At 35.9% G+C, this 13,541-nt stretch overlaps 1 protein-coding gene across 2 annotated transcripts in view; it reads left to right on the forward strand.

Moving 5' to 3' along the window:
• Window positions 1–9,121, forward strand: part of HTR1F (5-hydroxytryptamine receptor 1F) — a 170,999-nt gene extending 161,878 nt beyond the window's left edge. Inside the window, exons 2-3 of one of the 2 annotated variants that reach the window (XM_043997129.1) lie at window positions 370–414; window positions 7,543–9,121. In XM_043997129.1, coding sequence (XP_043853064.1) covers window positions 7,580–8,689 — 1,110 coding nt within the window. In that variant the 5' untranslated portion in view covers window positions 370–414; window positions 7,543–7,579 and the 3' untranslated portion in view covers window positions 8,690–9,121. The remainder of the gene's footprint in view (window positions 1–369; window positions 415–7,542) is intronic. The other variant, XM_043997130.1, reaches the window with a different exon arrangement.
• Window positions 9,122–13,541: the final 4,420 nt, after the last annotated feature.

Below are 13,541 nucleotides of genomic sequence, written 5' to 3' on the forward strand. Positions count from 1 at the left end.
ATACACACACACTCTAAAAGAGAAATAGAAATGAGTTATCATATGGTATTTTGAATTATCTGTGCCACTCTTCACTCAGGCACTATGAACTCTCCATGGTCTGTCCCTGGTCATCAGTTTTGCACCCAACTTGAGTTTCAAGCCACAGTGTCAGCTGCAACAAATAGAAAACTTTGAATACAAACACCCATTGGTAGCCTTCCATCCCACCAATAGCATAAGAGAAACGATTAGGGACGTCAGACCAGAAGTGTCTACAAGGATGAAGAGGGGTGGGTAAGCATAATTTGGGTTTCATTTAAGGTCTTTATGCCTGGATACTGTTTCCTTTTTCTTTATAAGCATCTCATTGATCTCTTTCCTCATCAGCACTTCCAGGAAGAGGAGTGGATATTAGAAACTTTTACCTTAAAGGTAAGTAGCACAAGTGTCATTATTCCCATTTTACAGATGAGAAAATTGAGGCACATTTGAATCTGCATCTTCTGAAGGCAAAGCCAAACTTAGACTATACTATGCCATGTATTTTTTAATTTAAATATGAAAAACATGGAATTAGAATAGGAAGGGATCTCAGTGGACACATCTGCCAAATAATAAGGGAGGAAGAATAACCTCTGCTACACCACATCTGACAAGTGTGACCCAAGGCCCAATATTCCGAGCTCTTACCTTTCATAGACCAGAGGAGGAGGTAGAGGAAGAGGAGGAGGAAAGAAAATATTGACTAAAAAAAAAAGTTACTTCATTAGCAATGGCAATGTTTAAGATTGCAACTTCTAAAAAGAATTAAGATGCACATTTTGGAAAACTCTTTAACAGTTTTAATGAGATGTTTCAATTGGTTCCATCTGGGGCTGTTGTTTTGTTTTGTTTATCTATTTATACATCTTATCTAGTCTAGATTTTTTTCACCTTAGCTATTAATTAAAAGCTGAGGCCCCTTTCTTCTGCAATTACTCTTCTTCCCATATTTCTCAGGTATTTGTCCTTAAGACTGGCATAAAAAGTTTAAAATCCATTACACTTCCAATTGAAATCCATTACCATAATGCCGGGACAAATTCCAGCAGTCTAAAATTTACTGCTGTAGCCATTAGACACAGGGTACTATATAGGGTATTTGGACAAGGGAAGCACTTATTGAAGTGGTGGTGAAAAGACAAAATCTTATATTTCTTTGGCTCATTTTGCCTCATCCAGAGTTTCCCTGGGGAAATATCTGAATCTAGTTTGAATGGCTGATGTCTATGTCTCTAGAGAGGACCACCTCTTCATAAGAGAAAAAAAGTGAAGGAGGAGATAGGGAGAAGTATGGAAGGGAAACATAGTTGGAGCTCTTATATAATCAGACCTATACTGTCCAAATAATTCACAGTAATATCAAAGATTAAAGCACAGATTTTTTTGATCCTTCATATTATGGCTTCTATTTCTTGCTACTTCACCCAGATTTAGGGTATGGAGAATATATTGAGAGATACACACATACACACACACACATACACACACGTGTGTATATATTGTGTATGTGTATATGTATATATAAATGATATATGACCATAATCTCCATACCTGTGTATATGTACATACATGTAGAGATGTGCATATGTGCATACACACTCGTGTGTATATATTAATGTATACATACATGTGTATGCATGCATGTACATAAACATATACATACTTTGTAGAAGTCTAGACATTAAAACTCTTGAACTTGGGGCATGCTAGAGAGATAACTTCATGGCTGGGAATGTTTACAAATGCTCTTCATCTCCCTAGAAGACTAGGGTTCAGTCAGGAACTCCCATTACTTGAACATATGATTCCCCTTTCCTGGTGGAGAGATGTCCTGGTTGAAAGCATGACTGGATCATAGCTCTGGGTGCCTATACCTGATTCCAAAGAGACAGTATTTATATAAACTGGAAATAGGAAGGAGGTAGCTGTATACTACACATTACAAATGTATACACATGAGATGATGGGTATTCAAGTAAAAGTCAATAGAGGGCGGGGGGGATAGTGATTTTTATCATTTAAGTATACTACAGATTACCTGGACAAAAAAAGAACAAGGTGAAGGGTTTAGGGAAAATATATAAATAAGTATGGCACAGAGAAATGATGGGGAACGTCAATTTTCCAGATACCTCACCTCTCTCTCTCTCTCTCTCTCTCTCTCTCTCTCTCTCTCTCTCTCTCTCTCTCCCAAAAGCAGAGTAGCTAATAACTTCTTGACTTGTCTTACTGATAATTTTGTCCTTCCAAATGTGAAGGAATCAACAAAGGGAAATGACTATTTTGAATTTGATTCTCAATAACATGAAGAAATTGCTTGCTGGGATAGAAATGATGAAATCCCTAGGAAAGGAAGTGACTGGTCCTTTCAAAATTTTATGATAAAGGACAGGAAATACAGGCTAAGTTTGACATGAATCCTAGATTTTGGAAAAATTGATTTTAAAGTGTCTAAAAGAAAGATGAGTAGTATGTTATGGACTAAAATGCTACAGGGGAAGTTGACCCAGAAGGGTTGGAGCTGTTCAGAAATGATATTCAGAAGCCAGGAAGGGAAACAATTAAAATGAAGGAGAAAAAATGGGATTTGTCTGAACAGACAGTTGTGGATGCACAGAAACTCACCAATCAATTTAGGAGCTAAAAAGAAACATATCAAAGATGGCAGCAAGGCCAAGAAAAAAAAAAGGATAAATATAGGATTCTGGTTATTTTAAGCTCCAGGAGAACTAAAACTCAGAATGAGCTGAGTTTGGTAAACAATGCTGAAGGCTTAAGGTTTGGGGGCTTGTTTTTGCTTGTTTGGTTTTTAATTATAATGAGAGAAGGGAAAAGACCTTTTGGGGGGGGTAAGATAGTAACTGACAACAGAGAGAAGGTGGAGCTGGTCTGATCTCATTTTTATTTGGTTTTCTCTACCAAGGAGAAAATACCCTTAGCACTAGAAATAACAGGGCAAAAAATTACTGATGAGAAGCCGATTGATGATTGATCCACAATAAGGATCTACTGAGAGAGCATCTAGTTTATAGGCTTATAGAATCATAGATTTAGAACTAACCCCAATGAATTCAAATCATCTGGCAATAAACTACCTCCTCTGATAAGAAATGACAGATGTAATTGTTGGTATGTCCTTAGATCAGTGGCCACAACTCTCCTGACTATGGCCCCAAACAGATTGAAAGAGAATTGGGACAAAAACAAAAAATTCACCATATCCAAAAGATAATTGGGAAATATTTGACAAAATAAATAAAAATGCAATAGAATAGATTATGTTAATTGTGGCTTTCTAAGTTGATATGTGGCCTGCAAATGTCCTCATGTACATTTGTGGGCATATTTCTATTTGAGTTTGACCCCACTGTCTTAGACCAAGAGGCTGCTTACCAATCTCTGGGGCCATGGGATGGTCAGTCAGTCCATTAGATCCTATGCCAATTTACAGATTCTCCAGAGGGACCAAAGCTCACTCACATGAGGTCTCTGGTCTCTATCCTGAGTTCAGTCAGTCAGGTAACAATCATTTGTTAGTCAATCCACAAGCATTTATTAAGCAAATATTTTGTGACAGCCATGTGCACAATCTGAAAGAGTTATAGAAGATATTTAAGAAAACATGTGCTAATAACTAAAGCCACGAATATGGATACAGCCATTCCTGATGAATAATATCATCAAGTAATGTGGATTTGCTAAGAAGGCATCTTGATACTGAGAGGACATAAACTGGATTCTTGCTACAAGACAAGAAAATTCATTCCAACTGTCCCCTCTAGATAGCCCTAGCAAACACAACATTCCTGAAAACCTGTCTAAATTAGTCTCATTTTAATTATGTAGACTTGGAAGCCCAAGGCTCAAACAAAAAGAAAATCATCCCTTTCAAAATATATTAATCATATTTCATTACATCCCAATTGCTTTTAGCTGACTTGTAATTATGTAGTAATACCCAATGAAGCAGAAATTATAAGGCAATTAAGCATGTGTGGAGAGTCACTCTCATGAAGGTTAGGGCAGCTGCTTGATATCAACACGACTTGTAAAATAAAACCTTGTTTGCAATAAGGGTCTTTATGAGCTCTGCTTGTCAGTGTTTCCCTCTCTGACAAGCTACATTGCCTCAGCAGCACTGCGTTGTTTTAAATCCCCCAAACTAAACTTGTTGGACGTTTTAAAAGCAACTCAACACATAAGTTGCTATATATATATATATATATCCCCTCAAAGATCTGATATGCATCATATCAGCAAGGTGGCCTAGGGGATAGCATGCTGGACTTGGAGTCCAGAAGACTCGAATTCAAATCCTGTCTCCTACACTTACTAGTTACATGGCCCTGGAAAACCTTTTTTGGCCTCAGTTTTTTTATATGTAAAATGGAGATAATAGAACCTACCTTACAGGGTTATTGTGAGGATCAAATGAGATGACATATTTAAAATGCTTTACTGGGGCAGCTGGGTGGCGCAGTGGATAGAGCACCAGCCCTGGATTCAGGAGGACCTGAGTTCAAATCTGGCCTCAGATGCTTGATACTTACTAGCTGTGTGACTCTGGGCAAGTCACTTAACCCTCATTGCCCCACCAAAAAAGAAAGAAAGAAAGAAAAAGAAAAGAAAAGAAATGCTTTACAAACTTTAAAGTGCCAAATGAATATTATCACTGTTGTTATTATAAATCATAATAGTATTATAAATATGATTATGAAAGTAATTTTCAATCATTTAAATGAATAATTAGTGAATCAAATGTATTTTTAAAAAACTAATGCTAGTGCTACTAATGATAATAACAATAAGAAATGTTTCATAAAATCTTGCAATACTAGAGATATTCTGAAATGGGATTTGATTGTGAACTATCTCTTTCTAGACATGATATTTTGACTGTGTCAGCTACTGCATGGGCTCAACAGCTCTACCAAATTCCTACTCCATTGGTTCACAGTGATATAGAGGTAGCCTTGAGTTTCTGAATTTTGTACCAGTGGAGTTCCATCTCTGGCAAGTTCTACCATAATAAATAGGCTTCTTATACGAGTCTAGATTCTTACTGTGGATCTGTCTTCTGATGGCCAGGTTAGCTAAAATCAGAGTAGCTCATCACACAACAGCCTGGTACAGGGAAGAGACTGCTGAACTTCAAGCGATTGGATCTGAGTTCCCATCCCAGCTCTCCCACTTATTATTACTTGTGGGACTTAGGACAAATCCCTTCACCTCTCTAGGTCTCAGTTTTCACATCTCATAAGCTGAGGGAGTAAGAATAGATGGCCCATTGTAAATGAGCCTAACACTCATCAGAATTGGCTCAAGGAGGGAATAACATACACACTCAATTGGGTGGAGTAATCTCTCTAACCCTGCAGGAAAATAGGAGGGAAAGGGGATAAAGAGAGAGAGGCAAAAGAAGGAAGGGCAGATTGGGGGAGGGGACAGACAGAAACAAATCCCTTTTGAAGAGGGATATGATGAAAGAAGATGGATAATAGAATAAATATCATGGGGAAGGGAATAGGATGGAAGGGAAACAGTTAACAATAGTAATCATGAAAAAGGAAAAAGGGGGGAAATTGTACAAAAAATATTTATAGCAACTCTTTGTGGTGGCTAAGAATTGAGAATCAAGGGAATGTCCATCAATTGAGGAATGATGGAAGAAGCTGTGCTATATGCTTGTGGTGGAATGGTCTTGTGCTATAGGAAATGACAAACAAGATGATCCCAGAAAAACCTGGAAAGACTCATGAACTGATGTATAGTGAAGTGAGCAGAGCTGGGAGGACACTGTGCATAGTGACAGCAGTATTGTTCAATGAGCAATTGTGAATGACAACTACTCTCAGCAATGCAATGATCCAAGACAAACCCCAGGGACTAATGACAAAGTTTACTATCCACCCCCATAGAAAGAACTAATAAAAAGAGCACTTGTGGATTGTACATATATAACCTGGTTGCAATCTTGTAGACGGGGGAGGAAAGGGAGGGAGGGAAGGAGAAAAATTTGGAACTCTAAATCTTATGAAAATGAATGTTGAAAATTACCCTTACATATAACTGGAAAAAATAAAATAAATGTTTGTTATTGAAAAAAGAAGAAGAATAGATGGCCCATTGAAGTCCCTTCCAGTGATAAGAGTTATGATTCCAAGATACTCTTGGCTACAACAAGACCAAAAAAAACAATTCTATTTGCTCAGACTTGAAGGGTTTCAGTCCTCATAGTAGAGGAAGTAGCCACACAGATAAAACCACAGAGCTTTCAAATATCAAAGTATATTCTAAACAGAAACTAGATTTGATATGGTTTAAACTCACATGACAACAACTCTATCCACTATATCACATTGCCTCTTTTAAGGCATATTAAATTCAACATCTCTTAAACCATTTTAAATTGCACTTAAATGTATATTAATGCCATACTCAACTTTTCCTTCTTATCTGTGAATAGAGGAAATGAAACTAATTAAGGAGATAATGAGCTAAAAGAACAAGGATTTTATATAGCTATGCTGTAACAATATGAGTGTAGGGATTGGATCTGTGATTACATTGGCATAGGACTTGCAAAGTAAAGGAACTCTCCCTACCAATGTAGGGAGGCACATCTCATTTTCTGAGAGAGTTGCCTAGAGCGCCATGAGCTTAAGTGACTTGTCGATGGTCACACAGGCAGTATTTGTCAAAAATAGAACTTGAACCCAGGTCTTCCTGACTCCAAGACCAGATCATTATCCATTATGCCATGCTTAATTGCACACATATTTGTATGTAGCCATTGAGGGAATTTGTTTCGATTGAAAAATGCATATTTTTCAAAAAGAATTTTTCTTTTTTTTCCACTGAGGTAGAGGTAAGAGGGAGAGAAATGGAGGCAAACTGATGTGAAATGTTGCATGTACCTTCAGATGAGGTCACTGTGTTATTAGTTTTACTTAACCATTTTATTACAAGAAGCTTCACAAAGTGGCAATAATATGTAAATATTTCTAGTTTTTAAAAAAGCATATCAATAAAACAAATATCCCCCAAAAATGCAATTCAAGGATTATTATCTCATTTATTTGTAACCTTTTCAAGTCCCTTAAAATACTAGTTCTATCCCTTACAAACTCACTTGTATTTAACCATTTAACTTGTATTTGTTTTTTATATACTTCTATATATCCTTGCTGTCTCCCACATGAAACTTTAAGATTTGTTGTAATTCATTCATTATATTTGTATTTCCAATGTCTAGCAAAGTGATGGGTACATAATAATTAATAAATATTCATTGATTAATTTTCATATTGTTCTTTGCATATTTTCATGTTTGTCTTTATTGATAGTGATGCTCAAAATTTAAAAAAATTTAAAAGAGCAATAAGCACATACAAGGTTCCCAAAAGTGTTAATGAAGTTTTAAGCTAATAAAAACTTCTGGGACAGCCTCTGTTTATTGTTAAAAGGAGAGAAGACATTTGAGCATTGTCTGAAATTTTCTTAATTCTTTTACTGCAGGTATCCATTTACTCAAGAAAATTCATCTTTTAAGGAAATGATGGATTTCTTAAATTTGACAGATCAAAACTTTACCTCAGAAGAAACATTCAATCGAATGCCATCTAAGATTCTGGTCTCACTTACTCTGTCATTATTGGCACTGATGACAACTGCTATCAACTCCCTTGTGATCACTGCTATAATTGTTACCCGGAAGCTACATCACCCTGCCAACTATTTAATCTGCTCCCTTGCAGTTACTGATTTCCTAGTGGCCGTCCTTGTGATGCCCTTCAGCATTGTGTATATTGTGAAAGAAACTTGGCTTATGGGTCAAGTAGTCTGTGACATCTGGCTGAGCGTTGACATTACCTGCTGCACATGTTCCATCTTGCACCTTTCAGCTATAGCTTTGGATAGATATCGTGCAATCACAGATGCTGTTGAGTATGCCAGGAAAAGGACACCTAAACAGGCTGGGATTATGATCACTGTGGTGTGGACTATTTCAGTTTTCATCTCCATGCCACCTCTATTCTGGAGACACCAAGGAACCAGCAAAGAAGATGAATGCATAATCAAACATGACCATATTGTTTTCACCATTTACTCGACATTTGGAGCTTTCTACATACCACTGGCATTGATATTGATCCTCTATTATAAAATATACAGGGCAGCAAAGACATTGTACCATAAGAGAAATGCTAGTCGGGTTGCCAAAGGAGAGCTGAATGGTCAAGTACTCTTGGAAAGTGGTGAGAGAAGTACTCACCTGGTCTCTACACCATATGTGCAAGAGAAGTCTTTATCTGACCCTTCAGCAGACTTTGATAAAATACAAAGCACTGTAAAAAGTCCCAAATCAGAATTAAGGCCAGAAAAATCTTGGAGGAGGCAAAAAATTTCTGGAACAAGAGAGCGGAAAGCAGCCACAACATTGGGGTTGATCTTAGGTGCATTTGTGATCTGTTGGCTTCCCTTTTTTGTCAAGGAGGTGATTGTCAACATATGTGAGAAATGTCAAATTTCAGAAGAACTGTCTAATTTTTTGACATGGCTTGGCTATCTCAATTCTCTTATAAATCCATTGATCTATACGATCTTCAATGAAGACTTCAAAAAAGCATTTCAAAAACTTGTGAGATGTAGACATTATCTTTAGGAAAATAATAGTATTGAAAGTTTTTGTGTCTATTTAAATACATATGTGTGCATTTAAATACGTTGAAATTTTGTGTGAAAAGGAAATATTTTAAGACTGCTTCACATTTTAAATTCTATATTGATCAGAATGTTTACTGATGAAAGATGGTTTTATTTGACCATCATTACTGGGTATTGGAAATGAAAGAATAGTTTTATGCAAAATGAAAACAGTATTCAATTTTCATATTCATTTTTATATGTTAATGGAACATATATTCTATTGTGTTGATGACAGTAGTGGAGGGAAACTTTTTGGTAGCAATCATACTCCTTAATCTCCAAGTCAGAAAGTGTTTAAAAGATAACTTCATAAATTGCTGCTCTTCATTTCATTTCAAAACATTGCTATGTTTTCTCAGTTCACCATCTCTGCCCCATGTGTTCCACTTCATCTGACAAAAATAAAGGTAGAAGAATAACTTTATTGATCAAGAGACTTAGATTTATCATTGAACTTTGTCTTTCTCAAGTGGTAAAGAACCATAAAAGGAAAACAGTGATGCATTGTTTTGAATTTGAATTCTTGTTTGAGATTCATAAAAAGTTATATTATCCTCATTTAAAATGCCATCAAGAATATATTCCTCACAAATCATGATTTTAAATGAAAGAATTATCCTAGTAATAACTTAAGAAAAATTTATATATGACTCTTGCTTACCTATAAATACTTTTGTAAAGTCTTAGAAACCCAAGATGACTCAGCACAACTACTTTATTATGTAACACATTTTTTTCTAAAGGAGAAGGTATATTTAATTACTGACCATGTTGGCAGAATCCAATGTTAACTGATCATGAAGGAGTATTTTACATTTTAGTATGAATGAATCTTTTATTTTTGTGACTAGAAACATTTAGCAGTCTGTATTGAACTCCCCAACATTTGTCTTAGCAGGCTGTATGGTTTTTCCAGTTGAAAAAAATAAACAAAAAGATATTCACCTTTTGGGGGGGAAAGAGGGGCAATTGCAGTTAAGTGACTTGCCCAAAGTCACACAGCTAGTAAGAGTTTGAGGCTGTATTTGAACTTAGTTCCTCCTGACTTCAGGACCAGTGCTCTATCTACTGTATCACCTAGCTGTCCCCCCCCCTCACAAAATAAAAAAGATATTCATCCTAAGCTCAAAAAAATGAGATCATCCCCAAAATTCTGTCTCCCTCCCTTATATTTGGTTCAAACACCAGAAGAAGGGGGAAAAATTAATTCCTATTAGAAATTTGCTGAAAACTTTGTTCAATAATCTCCAGTGAAGAAGGTATTAAACAGGGAACAATATGTTCACCAAGTATCCTCATTGACCATCAAAGATGTCTTGTCTAAGGAACAACAACCAAAAAAAAAAAGATGGGGAGGACACAGGAAGAAGAAAAAATATATCACCATTTAAATTGTAGGGCAGAGTATATCCTCCATAGTAGGCAGGAGATGGGCAGTGTGCATCTGCTGTTCCCATAGTTGGTATCTGCTTCTTATTTCTCTGTACTGAATGTGATTCTAGAATCTATCTTTCTGCTTAGTCTTTTAGAGCAAATGAGAAAGAAAGCCTTAGTTTGCCTTCCCAACATTCCTGGTCTGCTAAGAATCCTTTAGACTCACAGGATCACATATTTAAAGTTAGAATTGACCTCAAAAGCCATTGAGTCCATCCCTTTCATTTTTCAGATAAGGAAACTGAAGCCCAGATAGATTAATCAACTTGCCTCAAGTCCTATAGATAATATCAGAGGTGAGATTTGAACCTAGGTCTTTTGACTCCAGAGCCAGTGCTTTTTCCATAACCCCATGTTAGTGAATAAAGAAGAAGAGACAATTATGTAGTGTGAAAGATTTTTGGAACAAGAGAAAGGAAGACAGCCACTACTTCAGGGTTTATTCTAGGTGCATTTGTGATCTGCAGGCCTCCCTTTTTTGTCAAGGAAGTAGACATCAAAATTTGTGAGAAATGTTGCATTTCAAAAGAGCTGTCTAATTTTTTGACATGGCTTGGTTATTTCAATTCTCTTATAAATCCATTGAACTACACAATCTTCGATGAAGACTATAAGAAAGCACTTTAGCAACTTGTGAGATAGACATTACCATTAAGAAAATGTAGTCTTGAAAGCTGCCTAACTTTCACAGTGGTGTGTGAAAGTAGTATTTCAGGAATATTTTACCCTTCATTGCCAATTTTTCTCTCAGCTAAGACTGTCCCCTTTTTTTTTCTAATTCTCTTGAACTAGATGTAGATTAGCAACTTAACTGCAAGTTTTGCAAGATAGAGTTCACATTCAATAGTTTTCATAGCAACCATCTTAGATCTGTCTACTTTAATTCATGCTGAATTATTTGAATGACCTTATCTCTGTCCAGCTACAATTGTTTAAAGATACTATTAGGTATTTTAGAAGCAATTTAATTAATTTTTGAGTCCCTGATTTTCAGTTTATATGCTAAATTTAAAATTTCACATTCACAGAAGACTTAAGTCAACTATCCATTGTGTCATGTGTCTCTTCAGTGAAATCCACAACCTTAAAGCAAATAGTCTAAACATCTACACTAGAAAAACAGAATGCATGAAAAGCATATATTGCCCATATTATGTAAGGCATGCATATTCCAATGAATGGACAACCTATTAAATTAGTGTATATTAGTATATATGTGGTTGATATAGAGTATAAAGAGCTGACCACAAAGTGAAAAAAAACTTGGCTTTAAATACCACTTCTGACACATACTAGCTGTTTTACCTTAGGCAATTTATTTAATCTCTCAGTGTCCCTGGCAACTTTCTAAGATTAAAAGTTACAGTGAAGATACCAGTCTGAATTGGTAGGAGGAATTCCTTATTAGAAGCTCTAATGTAGTGATGAAATCACAGGTCTGGCTTTTAAAAAGTAACTATTGTAGATATATATGGTGACCAATATATGTATAATGTGAGATACATCATCCACAAAAAACAAACACATATGTATGTAACTTTGGGCATTTACCAAAGATATGCAATGAAATGGGCCAGGAATATAGTAGGAGGAAGAGATTAAGGCTGCATTACATTGTGAATTGTGCAGTAATTTCAATGATCACAAACTGGTCACTGCTATAAAAAAATTCCTTTAATAATAATATTCTTCCAGTGGTGCTATGTGATTCTGCCATCATGGTATTTCATTATTCACAAGAATTATAACTTCAAGTAACCCAAATTTCAATGAAAGACATATGATGGTTATAAAAAAAGCTGTAGCAATGTATCCATTAATTACTTATATATAAAAAGGAAAGAAGAAAATAAGCATTTATTAAGTGCCTACTTTGTGCCAGGCATTGTTCTATTCACTTTATAAATATTATTCCATTTTATTCTCACAATAGCCCTGGGAAATAGGTGCTATCATTATCATTTTACATTTACATTTGAGAAACTGAGGGAGAAAAAGGCTAAGTGACTTGCCCAGGTTCACATAAGCTGTATGAAATCAGGTCTTACTGACTCAAGGCCCAGTTCTCTATCCACTACACCATCTACCTGCCAAAGTAAAGTAGCAAGACAGAAATGATCAAAGACATATAGTATTTGAGGTGGGGGAGATGTGGGCTAGTCCCTAGCTTCTTATATTGTGGTTCACAATCTCTATATGAGGTAACTAAATGTGGGGGTTGTAAAACAATGGCAACATTAAAAGGTTATGTATACCTATTTTATATAACCCAGGGTTATGTAAAAATTTCTCCCGCAAAAAGAAGTCACAAGTGGAAAAAAGTTTATGAAGTCATTAGAAAGAATGAAAAATAACCAACATATAGCTTTAGTAGTAAATTTTTAATCCCAAAATCCTCCCCACCCATCACTCACACTGCCTCTGGGGGGAAAAAAAAAACACAGAGGAAGGCCTGTAGTACCTTAAGTCTATCTTGGACTTGTTTGGAAAAACAAGTTGGAAAAGTTTTTAGAAAAGAAATGGGGGCAGCTAGATGGCACAGTGGATAAAGCACTGGCCCTGGATTCAGGAGGACCTGAATTCAAATCCGGCCTCAGACACTTGACACTTAGCTGTGTGACCCTGGGCAAATCACTTAAACCTCATTGCCCCGTAAAAAAAAAAAGAAAGAAAGAAAAGAAATGGACAGGATGAGAGGCCATGGAGACATTAAAATTTACTATTATTGTAGGAAGTACATGCACAAATGAAAAAATGTCCAAATTAGACATTTAATGGACATTTTAAAATACATCTTCTCTCTTAGGAATTATTGCTTCTACAATGCATGTTGGAAGGCCTTTTGACAATCAATTTAACTTTAACATTAGGAAATAATACTTTGCCTTTTTAGATGGTTAACTCTATATAAAAGAATGCTGTATCTGTGTTTGAATCCCAGCTCTATAACTAATTACCCATGTGACCTTGGACAAATCATTTAAGTTCTTTGGACCTCAGGTTCCTCATTTATAAAATTAAGGTATCAGCCTAGATGAACCCTGAGACCCCTCTTAGATCTCTACCTTTCTGGTATATGATATATGATATTGTAGAAGGATTCTCCCAAAATCAGAACAATAATCCCTAAACTTGATAATCTCTATGTACTGCAAAAGCCTTTGACAAATAATGAAATACTGTCAGAGAAAGTAAACACAAATTATTGTTCTAGGTTTGCCTAAGGCAAAATTGAAAAGTGAGAGAAACTTTTATTTGATGCTCTAACACCTCTTCTTTCTGTGAGCTCTCCTTTTCTCCAACCCCTCCACTCCTAGATACCAAGGGCCTCATATTCTCTTCCTCCAGCATAGGTTTACCTATTCTGATGTTCC

The sequence above is a fragment of the Dromiciops gliroides genome, chromosome 3, assembly GCF_019393635.1.
Source record: "Dromiciops gliroides isolate mDroGli1 chromosome 3, mDroGli1.pri, whole genome shotgun sequence".
Taxonomy (NCBI): domain Eukaryota; kingdom Metazoa; phylum Chordata; class Mammalia; order Microbiotheria; family Microbiotheriidae; genus Dromiciops; species Dromiciops gliroides.